The 20,605-nt window shown below is 33.5% G+C and overlaps 3 protein-coding genes and 2 non-coding genes across 5 annotated transcripts; 2 read left to right on the top strand and 3 right to left on the bottom strand.

The window, feature by feature from the left end:
- Positions 1 to 7,865: 7,865 nt before the first annotated feature.
- Positions 7,866 to 7,937, bottom strand: TRNAC-GCA (transfer RNA cysteine (anticodon GCA)). Its single transcript has one exon. It is a non-coding gene; the product is annotated as a tRNA-Cys (tRNA).
- A 190-nt stretch (positions 7,938 to 8,127) lies between these two features.
- On the bottom strand, positions 8,128 to 10,096 carry LOC115706533 (uncharacterized). The gene is made up of 3 exons (XM_030634209.2): positions 9,745 to 10,096; positions 9,222 to 9,276; positions 8,128 to 8,822 (listed from the first exon to the last, which is right to left on the bottom strand). Exons 1-3 carry the CDS (start codon positions 9,895 to 9,897, stop codon positions 8,551 to 8,553), a joined length of 480 nt encoding a protein of 159 aa, XP_030490069.1. The 5' UTR covers positions 9,898 to 10,096; the 3' UTR covers positions 8,128 to 8,550.
- Positions 10,097 to 11,163: 1,067 nt separating this feature from the next.
- LOC115706536 (uncharacterized) lies at positions 11,164 to 12,774 on the top strand. Its single transcript, XM_030634213.2, has 2 exons — positions 11,164 to 11,471; positions 12,466 to 12,774. The coding sequence occupies exons 1-2, from the start codon at positions 11,355 to 11,357 to the stop codon at positions 12,589 to 12,591; spliced, it is 243 nt and encodes an 80-aa protein (XP_030490073.2). The 5' UTR covers positions 11,164 to 11,354; the 3' UTR covers positions 12,592 to 12,774.
- A 1,816-nt stretch (positions 12,775 to 14,590) lies between these two features.
- On the top strand, positions 14,591 to 17,339 carry LOC115706526 (voltage-dependent chloride channel 1, chloroplastic). The gene is made up of 4 exons (XM_030634202.2): positions 14,591 to 15,618; positions 15,973 to 16,140; positions 16,373 to 16,579; positions 16,910 to 17,339. Exons 1-4 carry the CDS (start codon positions 14,893 to 14,895, stop codon positions 17,084 to 17,086), a joined length of 1,278 nt encoding a protein of 425 aa, XP_030490062.2. The 5' UTR covers positions 14,591 to 14,892; the 3' UTR covers positions 17,087 to 17,339.
- Positions 17,340 to 17,515: 176 nt separating this feature from the next.
- On the bottom strand, positions 17,516 to 17,589 carry TRNAV-CAC (transfer RNA valine (anticodon CAC)). The gene has a single exon. It is a non-coding gene; the product is annotated as a tRNA-Val (tRNA).
- Between the last annotated feature and the right edge of the window lie 3,016 nt (positions 17,590 to 20,605).

The following is a 20,605-nucleotide window of genomic DNA, read 5'->3' as shown; positions in this document are numbered from 1 at the left end:
GAAAGGTTAATTAGGAGCTGGAGTTGGGGGGATGAGACGAGTAAGGTGGAAAGGGAAAGGAGGTAATCCAGTTGCAGATAAGGTGACTTGTATTGAGGTTATCTGATTATCACTTCGTCCACGAAAATTAACAATATCATATCTTTTGAGTATTTCCAATATTTCTTCTACCGTTCCTTCTCTCATGTTGTGACAAAGGACACGTTGAAATATTTCTGAGATGGAGAACATAACTTCACCATTCTCCGGATGAAACCAAATCTTATCTGGGTAAATTATCTGCGGTTTGTCTTGCCATGTAGGGAAGCAAGCCCTGTTGTACACTAAACTCCATGACCCATTATTGTTTTCCCAAACCTTCCACATGTAGTTTTGCTCCTCCTCTTCCTCCTTTTCTGGATTTGCTGGTCTTACCATAGCCAACCGTAGACGACCCTCACTCACTCCCAGCGAAAATTTGGGGTACGATAGGTCTAAAGGTGGTGTACTCACGTAGGGTGGAAATCGGTCAGTTTTGGGGAGTTCGATACGCCCAACAAATTTGTTACGACCAGGATCAAAGACAACGACAATAATGGTTTTGGTTTTGGAACAAGTCATAATACAGTAAAAATTCCCGTTCAAGGAAACAAGGTTGTCGGTACCATCTAACGGAGAAAGCCCTTCTCCAATATATGATCTGCTCCATTTTCTAGTTTTCCAACGGAAATTGGCCACCTTGATATGATCATAAACAATCGAAACCCTGTATTTGAATAATAATTTATTACCACTGTCTGGCACCTCCTCGCACGACAATCCAAACTTTTCGCCATAATAAGATACGGGATTGAGATTAAGATTAGGAAGAAGGAACCATTGTCGAGTAAATGGGTTGCAGATATATAATTTTCTGCGTTCATCTCTAAATCTTTCCACAAGCAGCAAATCGTTGAAACAGGCTTTTATATTCATTAATCCATCCTCAGGAATGAAATTCAAATAACTAGTAAAGGAGGAGAGTTGTTTTTGGTAAACAACATTATCAGTAGGACGACAATACTTTCTTCCGCAAAGCATGATCCTCATGCATTCCCCCACCTGCATCACAAGCGTTGTGGGCCTTTTTCCTTTGAAGGCGCCAACAAATTGGGGACTCCAAATCAGCATACGCCAGCGTTTGCAGACGACGCTGCATTGGATTGCCAACCGCTGATCAGAGAGTCGTAATAGGATTTCCAAAAGTAAATCGTCACAAATACCGTCCATTGATGCACCACCACCATCATCAATCCTCACGAGTTTTCCATCCTTTTTTTTCTTTTGAGTTTGCCAAAAGTCGCCCTTGTTTCTCGCCATGATGAATACTATGATGATGATCGTATATTGGCTGAAATTCCTTGTGATTTTACACAGTAGTCAACTATTATATTTGACATATATATATATACTAGCAAAAAATTACGTGCGAGGCACGTATACTAAATTTTATGCTAATTTTTTTCTATGTTATTTGAAAGTTATACAATTAAAAATTAAAGAAAAAATATTATTAGTTATTCGGTGAGATTATTATTATTATGTGTATAGGAAGAAATCACAAATTAATTAATCTTATAATCTAACTTTAATCAAATAGGATTCTAGATATATAAACAATAAATAATCACGTAAAAATCAAAATTAAATAAAGAATTCAATATACAAAGTTATATATATGAATCCCATTAATCAAAAATAATTATTCAATATATGAACAATAATTTCTCAAGCTATATGTTTTCCAATAAAGAAATCCACCTCCTCATAGTCAAAAATAAATAATACATGTAATACAAATCTTTGTAATGGAGTACCTAAAAGAAACAAAACTTCAGTTATCATAATCGGAAAAGATTTAAGTGAACTAAATAATGACTAAGAAGATCTAAATTACAAAATGAAAATAACATGTCTATATGAGTATGATTTTTTTGCTATATGAGCATGATTGATCTAAGAGAAAATAGATAAACCTATAAACATATAAATATACTTAATATTAATTTTGACAAAGAAACAATTCAATTATAAACAATTCTAAATATTAGCTTGACAATTTCAACACACTAATTACTCATTAAATAACCATAATGTATACTTCATGATAATTTTATTTTATTTGATATCAAATGATAGAGATTATTGAGGTTTTCAGCCATGGAAAACACACTATGATCATAAAGTAATGCTCATTAATTGTATATTTCAAAGAAACCCTAATTTCCATGAATGTCCCTAATAAGATATAAACAATCAAGTTGTAAATTAAAAAAAAAATAGCAAAATTTCAGTTAATATAAGAAATAGAACAAATTGAAGATTTATACAATATTGGAATTTAAACTTTTAGATGCCATTAGCGAAGGGGCGAAACTCGTTAGATCCCCTAGGAGAACACTACCTTAATAGTCTGAACACAAAAATTGTAGAAATCAAAATATGAATAAATTAGCATCATCAACAAAAGGAAAATTAAAGGGAAAAGACTTAATAATTACGTGACAAATAATTATTGATTGAATCAAAAAGTTAAGATTATAAGATTAATTCAAATTATTATTCATATATTGATTCTAAAAAGAGTAAGAAAAAGAAACATCATTTCTTTGTGCCCAAACTCTTTCGGATTTTACAAACTCTTTGATATTAACAAAATTGTTGCTTTAATTTTTTATCACACTGTTGTTTTAGCTCTATTAGACAACTATATTTTCCCTACTAAAAAGTCATTTTTTTTTATAATTGAAAGATGTGATGTTTGAGTAATTACATGTATCGTGTAGTTGAAGATTTGATGTTGAGTAGTTTACATGCTGTGTAATTGAAGATTTGATGTTGAGTCATTTCACACTGGAAACATATTGTTTTAGCTCTATTAGACAACCATATTTTCCCTCCTAAAAAGTCATTTTTTTTTTATAATTGAAAGATGTGATGTTTGAGTAATTACATGTATTGTGTAGTTGAAGATTTGATGTTGAGTAATTTACATGCTATGTAATTGAAGATTTGATGTTAGTCATTTTTTTGTTTTTATTTAATGATGTTTTTTTTTTTTTTGAATTTAATGGGGATTTATTTTATTAATTATATATAAATAAAGAGTGGTCCATGAATTTCTCATAAACCATTTTATTTTTAATAATAAATTATTTTATTTTTAATATAAATAAAAAGTCACCCACGAATTTCTCATAAACCAAGAATTTGGTTATATAGGCACACTTTATATAGAATAGATATATATATTCTTCTACTAGTATTATTATCAAAATTAATCTTTTTTTTAAACTGAAAATTAATCTTTTTTTAAATGACGATATTTTTTTTTGAAATAGATTCTTTTGAAATTTAAATGACGATATTAATACCCTGACTCTAAAATAATAATAATATATAATCTAAAATATATAATGACATTACTATTAATATTATTATTCTCGCTCGAAAAAAAATAGTATTATTTTTTTTTTTGAGAAGAAATACTATGTTATTATAAAACTAAAGAGATATCGTTTACAATAACATCGTAAATCGGAGAAGGGATAATACCCATCTAAAAGCAAGCTTCTTCCAACCCTAAAGCATATCTAGCTAACCCGTGGGCAGCTATGTTAGCATTACGCTTAACATGACAAATAGATACATTAGGGAGAGAGGAAAGAAGGCAAGAAATGTCTACAATTAAGTTTTTGAAAGAAGAAATTGCATTACAAGAAACAGTTAGAGCATTTGAAACCATGAGAGCATCTGTTTCGATGTGAGTAATTGGCACTTCCAATTGTAGAATCCAATTTATGTTGTGGAAGAGTGCTTTGGCTTCCATTTCATGGGAAGCAAAGTTGCCAACAAGAGGTTTCGACATGGCAGCAAGAACAGATCCTGTCGAGTCTCGTACAACCGCACCAACACCAATGATATGTCGCTGTGCGTCCACAGCAGCATCCACGTTAAGTTTGAGAGATGAGTGAGGTGGAGGTTGCCACGGTATAGGAGGAGGAGCAACCAGATTTTGTTGGGAAGTATTTGCTGCAGCAGATGCCACCTGATGTGGAGTGGAAGATGTAGTTGAAGGCCTGAATTTCTGCTGGGCCGTGCGATATTGCTGCAAGTAATTAGCAGCAAACAAGGAAAGAGATCTTGCTGGTTTAGCCTTGTTACCATGAACCACACGGTTTCGCTCAGTCCAAATACACCACAAAACACAAAGTATATGCTCCATTTCTGATTTGGTGAAGATGCTTGATAGATGCAGGAGGTAATCACCCTTGATCATTGTAGAAGTGGTAGTCCAATCTAGATTGTAGTCTGCAGAACGCCACACTAAACGGGCATACTTACAACCAAAAAAAACATGACCAATCGATTCCCAAGCTTGATGACAAAGAGAGCAAGTAGCATCTGTTATGACTTTTCTTCGGACAAGAGAAGTGGCTACAGGTAGCGCATCTTGAAGAACTCGCCAAACGAAGATCTTAATCTTTTGTTGAAGATTCAAAGACCAGAAGAAATTCCATTGGCCAGGTGCGGAGGAGGTAGCAGCAGGCTGTAGACAGTCCTCAAGTTCAGTGGCAAGATGATAACCCGACTGGACACTATAAATTCCAGAGTTGGTGTGATGCCAAATCAAAGCGTCAGTACTCTGAAAATAGCTAATAGGGATTGTAAGAATTTTTTCCACATCAACCATTGAAAAGCAGCTTTCCAAAAGAGGAATATTCCATTCACGGTTTTCTGAAATAAAATTAGCAACCACAGCTGATGGAGGTCCAGTGTAATAGGTTGGTTTGAAATTATAACATCCTGGAATCCATGGGTCCGAACCACAGTTAATTTGTCTTCCATCACCAACTATCCAACGAAGACTAGCTTTGATAAGTTCTCGGCCATATAGAATTCCTTGCCATGTTAACGATGGTGAGTGGCCATGTGAAGCCTCCAAAAAAGATGTCCGAGGGAAGTATCTGCCTTTGAGAATTTTGGACAGCAATGATATAGGATGATTGAGTATTCGCCAGGCTTGCTTTGCGAGAAGCGCTTGATTGAAGTGAACAAAAGAACGAAATCCCATACCTCCTTGTGTTTTTGTTTTGCACAGCAGCTTCCAATTTTTCCAATGGATTCTGTTGCCCGATTCAGTTTTTCTACACCAAAAATTTGCCATCATTGATTCAAGTTGATTGCATGTAGTAATTGGAAGTTGGAAACAACTCATGGCAAAAGTTGGAATTGATTGAACCACCGCTTTTAGCAAGACTTCTTTACCCCCAGCTGAATTTTTTTTTTCACTCCAAGTATTCATTAACCTCCACACCTTATCTTTGATTTCCCCGAAAATTTGCTGTTTGTTCCTACCCGAATAAGATGGAAGCCCCAAGTATTTTTCATGACACTCGCTTATTGGCATTGCAAGGTGTCGATGAAAGAAAATTTGGCTAGCCAAAGTGGTATTGGGAGAGAAAGACATTACCGACTTGTCAGGATTAAGAAGCTGTCCCGATGCTCTATGATATATGTCCAAACATCGTTTCATAGCCAAGCATGAGCTCTCAGTAGCGTTACAAAATAGGAGACTGTCATCGGCAAAGAACAAATGAGATATGGGAGCAGAGTGTCGATTCAAAGAGTAGCCATGAAGATTCCCAAGATTTTCCTCATGCTGAAGCAGTCGAGACAGAACTTCAGAACAAGTGAGAAACAAGTATGGCGATAAAGGGCAGCCTTGGCGAAGACCTCTCGTTGGAGTGAGGGAGCCTGTAACTTCCCCATTGACAAGAAAAGTAAAGTGATTCGTTGTAAGACAGGCCATGATCAAAGATATCCACTTGGAATGAAAACCCATCTTTGCCATTGTTAACTGCACAAAATTCCATTCGACACGGTCAAAAGCCTTACTCATATCAAGCTTGAGAGCTGCCACTCCTTTACGACCAGATGTTTTGTGCTTGATTCCATGGATGAGTTCAAAAGCCACTAGTATGTTGTCCGTGATTAATCAATTGGGAAGAAAAGCGCTCTGAGTTTCTGAAATGACATACGGTAGAACATGCTTGAACCGACTCACCAAAACCTTCGTGATGAGCTTGGAAATGACATTGCAGAGACTAATGGGACGGAAGTCTTTGACAACTTGTGGCTTCTTAACCTTCGGAATAAGTGTAATTAAAGTACAGTTAAGCGGAATTGGATCAGCACCTTCATTGAGAACACAAAGAACAGCGGCTATAACTTGTGGACCAACAATATCCCAATTTTGTTGATAGAACATGGCTGACATTCCATCAATTCCAGGACTCTTATCCGGAGCCATAGACTTTAAAGCAACCTCAACTTCGTTGGCTGTGAAAGGCTTAGTAAGATCATCATTCATTTCCATAGTGACGGTTGTTGGAATAGCATCTATGAGGGCTGCAATAGCATCATCATCAGTAGGGCTTGCTGAAAAAATTTCAGCATAATATTGACAGGTAACATCAGCAATGTCTTGTTTAGATGTAACTGTGACTCCCACATCAGATTTGAGAGAAACAATTTTGTTGTTAGCCCGTCTTGCATTGGCTTTCACATGAAAAAATTTGGTGTTTTTGTCTCCCGATTGCATCCAATCCACCTTAGATCTTTGTTGCCAAAAAAATAGTATTATTAATTATTAATTTTTTAAATGTATCTATTTCACCCATAAACTTTTTTAAAATTTAATTTTTTTTTTAAATGTTTAAAATTTAATTTTAATGTTAGGCTATTTAAAAATTTTATGATTGACTTACATAGATGCATTTTACGTTTTTTTTAGGAGAGGCATTAATCTTTCTTTATTTTTTTCATTTATATATTTTTTTTATTCTTTTTATGTGTATTTATTATTATTTTTATTCTCTTGGCATATAATTTAAATTTATTAAATTAATTAACTAAAGAAATATTTATTTAAACTTATATATTTATTTTCTCCTTTTTTCTAATATTTTTTCAAATTTGTTTTAAAGTCAAATAAGAAATTGTTTCTCTTTAATTATTTTACCAAAACCACTACCATGTGTATTTTTATTTTTTCAACACCCTATATATATAAATATTTTAAGTAAATATAAATAAAATATTTTCAATTTTATATATATATCTGTCTATATATAGTTTTTTTTTTTCATTTTTTTTTTTTTATATATACATTAACTATTTAAAATTTTAAAATATTATACATTAAATATTTTACATAATTATATTATTATTAATAATTTTTTATTTTATTTTATTTTAAAAAAATCGTGTCAAACGTGTTACATTTGTGTTAAGCAAGTCGACCCGTTTTTATTTCGCGTCAAGTCGTGCTGATTCGTTTTTGACATATATCTAATTTTTCAGACCCTAACCAATAAAATTCGTGTTATGTTCGTGTATGCTATGTCGAAATCTTTTTTAGCACTCATACTTTGTAGGATGACAAGTCGTGTTATATTTGACGCTTTTTATTTTGTGTCAAATTAAATCGACTTATTTTTAACTTGCATTTAATTTTTTCGATCCTAACTATTAAAATTTGTGTTATGTTTGTGTGTTATGTCAAAATTCTTTTTGACACTCATACTTTGTAGAATGGTAATCCTAAACTTTTGATGAAAAATAGTAAGAATACGATAATAGTATAAATCTGGCTTCTTTTTTTTTTTTTTTTGAAAGGGTATAAATCTGGCTTCTTTTTTTTTTTTGAAGGAATAAATCTGGCTTCTTGAATACTAGAGAATTGGTATGCAACCCCCACCCCTAACCATAAGTGGGAATTAAAGCAATTAATTAATGGATTAATGTGCAAATAAATAAAAGATTCGAAAAGGTAATTTAAAAAAAGGGCCCAACCGGGTTCGAACCGGTGACCTCTTGATCTGCAGTCAAATGCTCTACCACTGAGCTATGGACCCAATTTGTTTATTCATACGTTTTACTAATTAAATAATACAAACATAATACACTATCATAAGTTTCTGAAATTTATTTTGCTGTAAAATGAGTTTGAATGCACAACATATACTAACCAAATTATGAACTTCTTGCTCAGCAGAGAGGTTAATTATGTCATAATCATGAGATTCACAACTCACAAGACAAGTCTTATAAAGCAATTAACTTCCTTCCCAAGAAACATAATCAATTTTGTGGGTACAAATTCTCATCACTACAAAATCTAATTTCCTTTCCCCATAAATATATTTAAAACTTTTTTCTTTCAGAGCGACATTGAATAATAATAAACTATCACAAACACAAAAGCTTACCAATCCCTTTTCATAAAACATCCAGCTATAAATATCAAACCTGTAATCATTTAACATTTCTATAGTTCTACACCTAAAATTCTGAACTTCGGGTTAGGGACGGGAATTTAAGTACTGATGTTAATATCTTAATAGCATTGAACCGATTAAGTTGGATCTTCTGCTCTTCAAAATGAGGTGTTACGTTTGGTGGAGTAGACACTAAACTGAAGGCCTAGAATAAGAATCAGCAATCCTAGCGGCAGAGTCCCAAACTGGTTTAGGGAGTAATTAATTTAGCTGCACGGAATGATTCCTTGGTCATGCCATAATACACTGGATCTGTGCTGGTAAAGGTGATGAAATTCCATCCAAAAGCTGATCCTCCAACAACGTATGTCCCTTTAATCTCACCGGATTCAGGTTGTGCCTTCTCTTGTTGGTCTGAAGAGACATTTTGAGGCTTCTCTTGCTGATTTTGACCATTCTTTTTCCAAGAGGAATTTGCTTCTGATATCACCTGTTTGAATAGCTCTACCACTTGCTTCAGCTCTGTAATTTGAAGGTTTGGAATGTCACAAACACAATTTAACAGCCAATCCAACTAATATGTTAATTATTGACAGACCATACAAATATCAACTGCTAACCTAATGTGAATTTTATTTCACTTCTACCAAAACCCCAGATCCTACTAAGGTCATATCCAGTTTAAAAATTGGAGTACAACCTTTCATTGTGTGCAAAAAGTACCAGACTTGTAATAAAGCGGTCTGAACTTATGATGGCATTGGCGTCTACCCCATCTAAAAACTATACTTGTAAACTCAGCACAAGTTTTGTCCATAAAGACATGGATATGAGTCATGAAGCTGAAAGTACTAAAATTTAAGGGTGTAGTATTCCAACATTCAAATATGAAAAGAAAGTAAATCATCTCAGTGAGCTTACGTTCTTGGATTTCATCAGCCGCCCTGCAATTCCGAAAATCCGGGGTGCTAATAACCTTCAACACAACAGAAAGGATTTCATATTATTTGGTATGAAAAGTAGTAATTTACTCAGCAAATGTATATAAGGAATGTGCTAAATACATATCCTCAAACGAAACCTAGAAATTTCAGCAACACTAAGTTTCTAACTATAAATAAATATGCAAAATTCATCAACCTTTCTGTTTATCAATAAATAAGTTTAGCAATTGAGAAAAAAAACTCTATTTGTAAGTTTTCTTTACAGAGTCCATCCAGTTTTTTTTCTGCTGTTTGTTTTCTTGAAAAAAAAATTTATCTTGCAACAGCGATCTTTCAAAATCTGAACCTCCATGAGTTTAAAGGTTACAATTAAAAACACCAGAGAGAGAAAGAGACCCACTTTTAACACAGTTGCCAGAAGGAATTAGCAAAAAAAAAACCCAATAAAAGAAATAAAATAAAGAAAAACGAATGAAGTTGGATAAAAGTCAAAAACAAACCTCAATAAAATGAGGACGAAGACTATTGAGAAGAAGACGAAGTTTGAGGCGTTTGGAATTGTGTGGAAGAGAGTGAGTGGAGAGGGGTCTCTTGTTGGAATTAAAGGAGAGAGGTTGAGGAGGTTGGGGTTGAGCTGCCTTTGGTCCCTCCATGGATGGTGTGGTGAGGAGGAGTGAGGTGCGAACTGCGAAGATGGTTGAGAGAGAGGACTCTCAAATTGACAGTGAAAGCGGGGGATTTGAAGATTTGATCCGGGCGGGTGGGGTGTTGGACTTGGGTTGGGTCACCGTACTCGCCACCGCTAAAGACAACTCTTTTTAACTTGACTTGCCTTCACTTCCTTCCCTTCCCTATAATTATCGAGTCTCTATCTTCCCTACTATAATAAACGATGTGTCGTTTAACTCAATATTAATACACTTCATGTCGTTTTATCCAAAAGCAGAAAGTAATGAAAATGAGCAACTAACGATATTGGGATCTTTTTGGGTTTTTTTTCTTCCCTTTTTTTTTTTTCCCTTTTAGATATTTCTATTCAACTTGTTTCAAAAGAAAAAATAATAAATAAATAAAATATCACAAATTTTAGACTTTGAAGAAAATCGATAGTTAAGGAAAATCTTAGATTTGTGATTAGGGATGCACACGGGATGGGAAATTGGCGGGGAGTACTCCCCTCGTCCCATCCCCGTTAAGAATTTTAATCCCCATCCCCACTTATTCCCCATCGGGGATGGGGGCGGGAAATCCCCTAATGGGGCAGGGACGGGGCGGAGAATCCCCTAATAATAAAATAAAGTTTATAATGAAATTTTTGATATACAAAAATATTAAACTACATAATAATTAAAATATTACACATTAATTATTATTCAATAAACTAATTATTATCCAAAATATAACTTAAAATTCAAAAAAAAAAAAATACTAATATACTAAAAAAATGCAAACATAAATTATAAATTATAAAATATTATTAAAAATATAAGATAAAATACTAAACGGGTCCCCGTAGGGGCGGGGAGTGTGATCTCCGTCCCCGCCCCGTTTAACATTCGGGGACAAAAAGTAATCCCCGTCCCCGCCCCGTTTCTCATTTAGACGGGAAATCTCCGTCCCATGGCCCCCGCGGGAAAATGTGCATCCCTATTTGCGATACACAAATTTAAAGTAACTAAACTTGGCTAGACAAGTACATGTAATTTTAATACTGAACATGGAAATTACGCATTTAATTTTTCATATATCTTTCTATTCATAAAAAAAGAAAATTATAAACCTTTCTTCTTTTTTTTTTTTTTGGACGAAATAAATCTTTCTATTAATAAATGAAGAAATGATTTTCTATTTTAGGGGAACAAAAATGGTTTACAAATAAATATTTAAAATAAAATTGACATTAATTTCATAATGTGTTTTTAGCAATTTTCAATAATAAGAGAAAAATATTAATAGACTTTAGCAATTTCCAATCTGTCGTTGGTTTCTCTGCGACTTTTTTCTTCTAAATCCTTCTTCCACCGCTGGATATATTTTTTCCCAGGTTTCTTTGTCAATACGAAGATCTAAAACCCTTCCCTCTTTAGGAATTAGGATCAAAGTGAACAAAATGATGAACCCACGAACAGACAAGCTAGTGAGGAGGACAACTATGGTGGCTACCGTCACTGCCTCTTATTTTCTCCTAACCGCCGACTATGGCTCCGAACCAAATGCTCTCGATCCTGTAAGCTTGTCTTCTTCGATGAATCCGTTCGCTATGCTGTTATTTTATTGCAATTAAGATGAAATATTTAGAAACTTTAAGATGTTTTATGAAATGGGTTTGCAATCTTTGCTCTTCGCTACTTAAAATAATGGTCAACTCAGCTGTGAGTAGCGTTTTGGAGATCTTTTTTTGATGTTTTTGTATGTGGGTTGTCTGTAAATTTTCGTATATGTATTGTTTTGGGGGGTTTTCTAGGTTTGAGTTACTGTGGGAATGTCTCCTGTTTTGGTTGTCGTTTTTCATTGATGGCCTTTTCATTATTCTATGGAAGCAAAGGTTGGACGGACTAGACTATTACACTATTGACATCAAATTGATAAAAGCAACTTATTATCCATTGTTCTTCTTCATCCTTTCGAATGAAACCACTGAGTTGAGTTGGTAGGATTTTGTCCTTGAAATCTGTTCCTTGTCACACTGATAGAACTGGCTGCCATTTATGAATTATGATTTACAAGCACCTATTTAGCGAGCATAAGTTTTAAGCGAATTGAGACCTGTAAAATTGCAATGACAAATAGCCCCTTATTTTAGAATGTAGAATATTTGCACTTTGTGTAAATTGTCACTTTCAGTTATTTTGGGCAGTGTTTGTTGCTGGATGATAGAATATCTTTGCTTTCTAGGAATAAATAGGTCAATTCTTTGCAAGTCAATTCATTTGCTCTATCCATTTCATCTTGTGTAGCTTGTATATGTTAATTTGCACTTCGTGGATAATAAAAATCTCTACTTAGTCAAGAATTTTATGTCTTGAAATTGGGAGTTTCTGTTTTGTGGTTGCCTCAAAAAATTGATTTCAAATTTGAGTGTCATTTATGAAGTTGCAGTCTATAAGATTTAATGTTTATTTAGTTTTATCTTGAGGAGTTATCCAAACTTTATCATCTAAGATAAAGATTAAGGTACATTTTTCATATTTGTTACCTAAAGCTCAAACCTTCTATGGCAGGTTAAAAAGGCCATAAAATCGGCAGAAAATTCAGTGAAAGGATACATCTTTGGACCAAACACTCAATCTGAAGAAGTTCAAGTAGAGAAGCTGGGCTCTGACAACAACATCAAGAAACAACCATAGTTTAATAAACAGCTAACTTTGTATAGTAACACCTCCAGTTTGAGTAAATTTTCCAGTTTTTTTTTTTTTTTAAAAAAATGAGATGCTGTATTGGGATCAATTGGTTTCTTGTAAAAGCTTACACCTTAACACCAATTGTGACTTGTGAACCTTGATGTTTTGAAGATGGTTTTTTTTTTTTTTTTTTTTTTCATTGTCAAACATATAGGCAATAAATAATTCTTTGCAAGTCAAACTATTTTTTTTTTAGGATAATACTTTGTTATCATAAATTAATATTTGTGTAATAGATAATTGTAGCTAAAGAAACCAATTAAGACTGTAAAAAATGGCTTTTATTTCTATTTCATGCGATTTTAAATTTCGTATAATCGGTTTAGAAAGCGCAGCCATAACATGACCGTGAGCATCTCGAATAGTTGCACCAACACCAATGATATGATACTCCTGCTAGCAGGGACGGAGGCAGAAGTTCAGAATAAGGGGGGCCAAATGATAAAAAAAATCATTAAGGGGGCCAAATACATAATTTTTTGGAAAAAAATAAAATTTTTAACATTAAATTACTTTATAATTTTTTTTGTCCAAAATTTTGAGAGGGGCCATGGCCCCCTTTGGAGCTAAAGTAGCTTCGTCCCTGCCTGCTAGCATTCAAGGCAGCACTACAGCTACTTTATAGTCTCCTAAACCCGAGAGTACCCACGGAGGTGAAGCAGTCGATAGTAGAGTTGTTGCAAAGAGGGTGTTGTCTTGAGTTGCAGGAATAGCCGGATAATATTTGAGGCTAGCAGATTTGAAGTTGACGAGATAAATTGCAGCAAACTTAGCGAGTTATGCAGCCGGCCTTGCCTTTCCTCCATGAATAACAACTTTCCTTTCAGTCCAAATGCACCACAGAGTACAAATAATAAATTCTATTTCGGCCTTGGTATAAAGTGTAGAGAGAAGAACAAGATAGTCTCCTTTGATCATGGAAGAAGAAGGATGCCAATCGAAAACCAAGCCTAAACTATGCCAAACAGATCGAGCATACTCACAGCTAAACAAGACATGTCCTATAGACTCCCAAGCCCGACTACACACCAAACAAGTATTATCAGTTATTACCTTCCTTTTAACAAGGTTAGCCACTTGGAGAGCATCATAAACCACACCCAAGCAAAGATTTTGACTTTTTTTTGCGTTAATTTAAGAGACCAAATATAGTCCCATAATGACGAAGCATGTGCATCTTCAATTGAATTTGCCAAATGAAAGTTTGATTTAACAATGTAGTGGTCGAAGTGGTGATGATGCCAAATGAGCATATTTGAATTTGGGAAGAAATTCAATGGTAAAGTAAGAATTTTTTCCACATAAGTGGTGAAAAATATTGTTGCAGGAGCTATATGTTTCATTGACGCATGTGTTATCAAGTTCGCTACCACCCCATTTTAGGGGTGGCCATTTGTGTTCGCGAGTTGTATTCTTATCATGTCGAGACTCATGTATAATAGGTATATACTTGACCCGAACACGACCCATTTAAAAATCGTATTAGAAAATAAAATCCGAACACGATCTGTGTAATCCGTTTATAAGCATATTTTGTTTAAACATGTCAACCAATAATACATTTATGAAGTATTCAACGCGTTTATGACCCGTTTGTGATATGTTAAAGTACTAAAATAACTTTAAATAAGTTATTAACTGGTCAATTTTATGTTAGTCGTGTGAATCTGAACACAACTCGTTTATTAAATGGGTTAAACGAGTTAACTCGAACACGACCCGAACTCATTTAAGGCAAACCCAAACTCCTAACTCTCGTGCAGATTTCAAATTGTGTTATAGTGTCTGACTCGTTTTGCTAGTCCTACCTCATTTGTAGGCTCACCATAAGAAAGTGGACGAAAAAAAGTGTGACTAGAATCCATGGATCAGAACCGCTTCGACTGATCTGCCTTCACCAATTGGAAGTTCAAACTATTGAATATGATTTTGCATGAAATAGGAGAAAACTTTCTATTAAAATGAGGTCATCACATCAAATGACCCATGATGAGTCTCTTTAATCTTCAAAAAGTTTTTTGAATTTATGTGTTGTTGTTTTGAAACAAATTCCCCGACTCCACTCAGCATACTTATTTTCAGTAACTTCCAAATATGTCTGTCACGAATGTAAGTAACATTATCATATTTCATATTTCATATTTTTGTATTTTGAACGTGTAAAAACCTCCTTCACAAATAACTGTTTTTAACTACCAATCCACTCTCTCTCCTAGTTCTTGTTTTCACTCTCTCAGACTCCATAACATGCCCTCTTCTTCCTTCTCTTCCAAAACCCTAACTCCAAACCTGATATTTACCAGAAATGACTCTACCACCAGAGTGTCCCTTTCTTCCGACTTTTCCCCAAAAACCCTCTCAAAATTACACCCAACCCTTTCCTCCAAACCCAGAACAACCACCTCTTTCAAAGTCCTCGCTTCATCAAACCCCACGAACCCATCTTCATCTTCATCTCCCTCAAAAACTCTAATTTCAATCCTCCGTGCCATACCAGACTGGGCCGACCGAATCAAAGAGCGCGGAATGCGACAGAACCGAACCCTTTACAACCACGAGAAATGGGTTGACCACAGAAGCTCGCTCCGCCATGTCCGCCACTTTCTCTCGAGCCTGTCGTCCCGAGTCATCCTTTCATTGATACCACCGGTAATAGCATTCACGTCGGTAGCAGCTGTCATTGCGAGCTATAACTCTGTGGTTCTGATGCATTGGTTGCCGGAGTTTTTCCCTGTGTTGAGGGCCTCATCGCTACCGTACCAGCTGACTGCGCCGGCATTGGCGCTACTGTTGGTGTTCCGAACGGAGGCTTCGTATTCGAGGTTCGAGGAAGGGAGGAAGGCTTGGACTAAAGTGATTGCAGGGACGAATGATATGGCTAGACTGGTGATTACAGCGGTGAAGAGTTCCTCCGATGCGCAGCTCAAAAAGGCGCTTTTGCAGTACATAATGGCATTCCCGGTTGCCCTTAAGGTCAATTCCATTTTTTCCCAAGTTTTTTTGTTACTTGAAGAAATTTGAAAGTGGATACCAAGACAGATATATAAGCTAATCGAAAAGTAGAGAAGTTTTGCTTGACCCAAGTTAAGTAACAAAAATATGAAATTTGATCCAAAAGTATTATCTATGAGAGGAATGGATTCAATATATATTTTCCACTTGATCTCAAATTGTGTTTTTGGACTTGAAACAAATTGCTCAAGCTGTCAAAATTCAGGCTAATTAATTAGTGGTTCTTGGGTTCAAGCTTTTTTCTAAGAATATTCATATGTTTCATATGCTTGTATTGTAGTTTGATGCTGATTTTTTTGGACTTCTTGATTTAAGTGCCATGTGCTTTACGGTTCGGATGCTGAAGGAGATCTCCAGAATTTGCTTGAAAGAGATGAATTGGCGGTGGTTCTGAATTCAAAACATCGGCCTCGCAGCATTATTCAGTTCATCTCACAGAGCTTGCAAATGCTGAAGTTGGAAGAAGCAAAGAGAATTACGTTGGTAATTTTTCTTGAATTAGCAAGACATTGAGAAATTTTTGTCAGTTTCATTTCCCAAGTTTTATTAAACATCTTAAATAAGCTATAATTTCTGTTTAGATTTTGTAATTAAGATATCATCAGGTGGAAATCATTGATTCTTTTTTAAGACTATAATTTAGTAGTTCAGAGAAGTGGACACTTCAAATTAGCAACCACCATATCATGGTAACCCTTAAACTCAACTTGTGCAGGAATCAAAAATCTCTTGTTTTCACGAAGGAATTGGTGTTTGTGAACAGCTCATTGGCACTCCAATCCCTTTATCATACACTCGCTTGACTTCAAGATTTCTTGTCCTTTGGCATCTAACTCTCCCTATCATACTTTGGGATGATTGCCACTGGATTGTGGTTCCTGCTACTTTCGTTAGTGCTGCTTCTTTGTTCTGCATAGAAGAAGTATGTTTTCTCTCTCTAATACTCAGTTTTGGACTTGTGTTAGTCTTCTTTTGCCTGACAGTTAGATCATCTAAAGATTGGGAGGCAAGTAGTGAGTGCTGCTTTTATGGTTTTGATAATTAGGGAGCTATTGAGGTTAATGAAACAGTTTATGTCAATGTCGGTTGAATGGGAGATTTTCTAGCCAAATTAGGTAGTGGAAAATCTCAAACCTTTCTTTCTGAAGAGAAAATAGATAGGATATCAGATTATGGGAGTCAAGTTGTGGAATTTGTAGAAGTGTGGTTTAATTTAGATGACTTTATTTACCATTCATCTTATCTACTGCAGGTTGGTGTTCTTATTGAAGAACCATTTCCGGTGCTTGCCCTAGATGATCTCTGCAACTTGGTTAGGGAGAACATTCAGGAAGCCGTGGCAAGTGAAAAACGAATTCGGGCTGTGCTAAATGCTAAAAGAAATATCTACTCGGAGCAACATTCTTCCAATGGGCATCCTAATTTGTAGTTGGGTGGTATGATCATACAGAAATTTTTGCACAACTTCACGGCGTATGCTTATGTGTTTTTGAGTATTACACTCGGGCAAAGCTTGTGAATAATGATCATTTGATCCATTTAACAAAACACAAATATTATCGAGTTTTATCAATTGAATGTGGTAGATACATTACATAAACGAACAAGAAATCCTGTGTAAATACTATATTTTCTCTGTACATAAATGGTTATATGCTAAATGAAATTGTAACCTCGTTTGATATTATGGCATACCTTGTGTTATTGTCAAATTTATTCTTAAATGTGTGAAATGAGTGGACTCTGTAAGAGAAGATGTAAATGAATCGAGCCTCTTAATAAATGAAGTAATAATCAGAATCCAGCATCTAGAAAGGTTATATCTAGAAAATGGATGGTGGAGTTGTATAAAAGAAAATGTCTGAGCCCGGGTTCGAACCGGGGACCTCTAGTGTGTGAGACTAGCGTGATAACCGACTACACCACCCAGACAATTGATATATTGGGTATATTTTTACAATAAGATTAATGAACGAGTAAAAATAAGTATTTTTCTTTTCTTTGTCAATAACGGTAAGAACCACATTTGCATATCAATTAGCGAAAGAGCATTTTACAATTTTGTATACATTATTTTAAATAATTACAAAATATGTGCAAAAAAACTTATTATTATTTTCTCATACATTTTAATATATAATTAAAAACTTTTTTTCAATTTCTTTTATACTATATATATAGTAACAATTATTGATTATTATATCTTTATATATTAAAAGTGCCTATCTAACGGCAATTCTTGGTTTAACAGAATATACTTATTTTTAAAAGAATATTCTGTTAAATTTAACGATGTTAATAGGTTTGATCTCCCGTTAACAAATAAACCCAATAATTAAACCCAAAAAATTAAAAAATCTTTTAAATATTAATAATCTCTTTTTAAATTAAAAAAATCATCTTACCCACATATCTCTCTAACAAACGGATGACTCATTTTAACTCCCTAAAAAAATAATATATATATATATAAACAAAACCATATCGTCCCAAAAAAACAAGAATATATATATATATAAATACATATAAAAGTAAAACCGATTTGCCTAGCCATTACTTTCAATTCAAATTGTGATATCTTGTTCAATAGGCCTTGAGCAATATTCTTCTATATTTTAATTTTTTTTTTATATAATTTCTGCATATTGAAATGGAAAACAAGAAAAGAAAAATAAAGAAGTTGTTATGTATATCCTTTCCATCTTTCGAATAATTGTCCTTAACATTTTTGTTTTATTTTTAACCTTTGTAAAAAATCTAATGTAATCTTGATTAATCACGATCTACAAATGCCAATCTCACTCACAAGCTAAATTATGCTCGTATATTAGATCAAGCTAGATTTGGTTACCATGTTTACCAGTGTCTAGCAGGCCTAAAGGTTGTTATTTAGGCCATGTTTTTTTTTTAAAAAATTTAATTTTTAAATTATTTTTTTTATATATATTATGTATATAAAATATTTTTTTATCTTTAAAATAACACTATTTATAAAATAAAATTTATGTAAGACATTAATTATTGTAACAATTAAAATTATGATATATTTTTTTTAAAATATATATTATAACAAAATAAACGTGCATTGCACGTAATTTCAACCTAGTATATATATATATGGTAACATTGGTTATGTTTATTTTTATGTTTAAAATTATAATAAAAAATAGAAATTTTTACATCAAAAATACAAAATACACACTTTATTACATATATATCTTCACACGGTTAAACCAACATTTATACACATTAACTTTATTTTATTACACTTTTACCACTTACACACACAATCCATGCATGCAGCCACACACGTCATTGTCATTGATTGATGATTTATATCAATCACACCTTACATCACTCCCTTATCTTTTTCTCTTCTTCTTCTTTTTTTTTTTTTATTATTTTCAATTTCTTTTCAGTTTTTTTATAACAATAAAACCTCCATAGCTGAACTCTTCTCCTTCCCCTTTGCCAAAGAAAAGTTCTAAAATGGGGTTGAAAGCTGTAGCTAATAGGAATAAGACGATGACTCCGATTTTGCTCCTCAATTGTTGAAACGTGAGCGAGCTCCTCCTAAAAAAAAAATCAAAGGTTGCTGCCCAGGAAAAAATTCATCAAGATGATGCTCAAAAAATGATTAAGATGGAGCTGGTCTTCGATCTCAGGTTTGTTTTTGGTTTCTTTTTCGTTTCCCCCCTTTTTGAAATTTTTTTCGTATTTGACATTAGTGTGTTTTGTGTTTATTGATTTTACTATTTTAGGTTTTTTATTTTAACATTTCTTTTAGTTTTGTTTGGTTTTTTAGGGTTTCTATTTTTTTAGTTTAATTTATATGTTCTTTTTAGGAATTTTTCATTTTCGTTTGTTTAGTCTTAATTTCTATTTTATTTTGTTTTTTTTTTCTGTTTTTATTTTTCGAGATGTTTTATTGTTTTTCATTTCAGTTTCTTCATTTGATTATTTCTCATTTTGAAATAGTTTTTTCATAGTTTTTTAATAGTGTAAACACCTTCTGTATGTATTTTTTTAATATGTTTTTTGTCTAGTTGTTTCCTGTCCATTTTTATATCATCAATGGGTAACAATGAGATTTATCATGGATGTTGATGTTCAAAGAGTTTTTCCTGTATTTTAGTTTGTATACAGTTGTTTAGTAATTTTATTATAGTTTTGCTACTTGCATATGTTATTTCATTATAGAACTAATATGCAACTATTTGCACAAAACTTACTATGTATAACTACTATGTCTTAGTCCCCGTCAAATTAAATTCCTGCATTATATATAAACTATCATAAAACGATAATGCAACTATAAGGCAACCAAAACAAAAAATAAACAGACTTATACGTAACTGGTTGTACATTTATTCGAATTTACTCTTCTTATTGTGTTTCTAAAAAAATATATTTATATTGAAAACCAGTAATCAATTAATGAAAATGCAACTGTATATAACGTAGATGTATTATTCATGAGGTTTTTTTTTAAAAAAATTTCACATCATACATTGTTTTGGATTTGGTGGGAGCTCCAGATCTGTTTGTTACAAATCTACATTTCATGAATATAGATTTCGATATTAGGGGGAGTTATTTTGATCGAATACAACAAAAAACAAATGTGTAATTTCAGTTTCTTCACAGTGTTTCTGATTTTTTTTCGTCATTTTCAGTTTAGATCATTGCAGGTCTTCTTTTCCAGTTAATTTTGCCCGAATTAATAGTATTTTCCACGTTTGGGTTTCATTTTGGTTGTTTTGCGGTTTTGAAACGATCGAGGTATTTTGATCTTCATGGTTTGCTCTGTACAGCTGAAGGCTTAGTGCATGTGGTATTTTTGTAAATATTTGTATGTGAACTGTATAAATGTTTAATGGGCCGACCCAAAGTATTTTTGTAATTTTTTTTTCCTTTTTTGTATTTTTCTGTTTTTTTCCCTAAAAAA

Source organism: Cannabis sativa, chromosome 1, assembly GCF_029168945.1.
Source record: "Cannabis sativa cultivar Pink pepper isolate KNU-18-1 chromosome 1, ASM2916894v1, whole genome shotgun sequence".
NCBI classification, from domain to species: Eukaryota; Viridiplantae; Streptophyta; class Magnoliopsida; order Rosales; family Cannabaceae; genus Cannabis; species Cannabis sativa.
Note: the sequence above shows the minus strand (reverse complement) of the source record. Positions and strands in the feature narration are given on the sequence as shown.

Bases quoted from the DNA above. Each gene is read 5' to 3' on its own strand.
- LOC115706526 (XM_030634202.2), top strand. From the start codon at position 14,893: ATGCCCTCTTCTTCCTTCTCTTCCAAAACCCTAACTCCAAACCTGATA. The intron at 16,141-16,372 runs GTAATTTTTCTT...CAACTTGTGCAG, and splicing joins AAGCAAAGAGAATTACGTTG to GAATCAAAAATCTCTTGTTT. The intron at 16,580-16,909 runs GTATGTTTTCTC...TATCTACTGCAG, and splicing joins CTTTGTTCTGCATAGAAGAA to GTTGGTGTTCTTATTGAAGA.
- LOC115706533 (XM_030634209.2), bottom strand. From the start codon at position 9,897: ATGGAGGGACCAAAGGCAGCTCAACCCCAACCTCCTCAACCTCTCTCC. The intron at 9,277-9,744 runs GTTTGTTTTTGA...GTTGTGTTGAAG, and splicing joins TTCGTCCTCATTTTATTGAG to GTTATTAGCACCCCGGATTT. The intron at 8,823-9,221 runs GTAAGCTCACTG...TTCAAATTACAG, and splicing joins GGCTGATGAAATCCAAGAAC to AGCTGAAGCAAGTGGTAGAG.
- LOC115706536 (XM_030634213.2), top strand. From the start codon at position 11,355: ATGATGAACCCACGAACAGACAAGCTAGTGAGGAGGACAACTATGGTG. The intron at 11,472-12,465 runs GTAAGCTTGTCT...CTTCTATGGCAG, and splicing joins AACCAAATGCTCTCGATCCT to GTTAAAAAGGCCATAAAATC.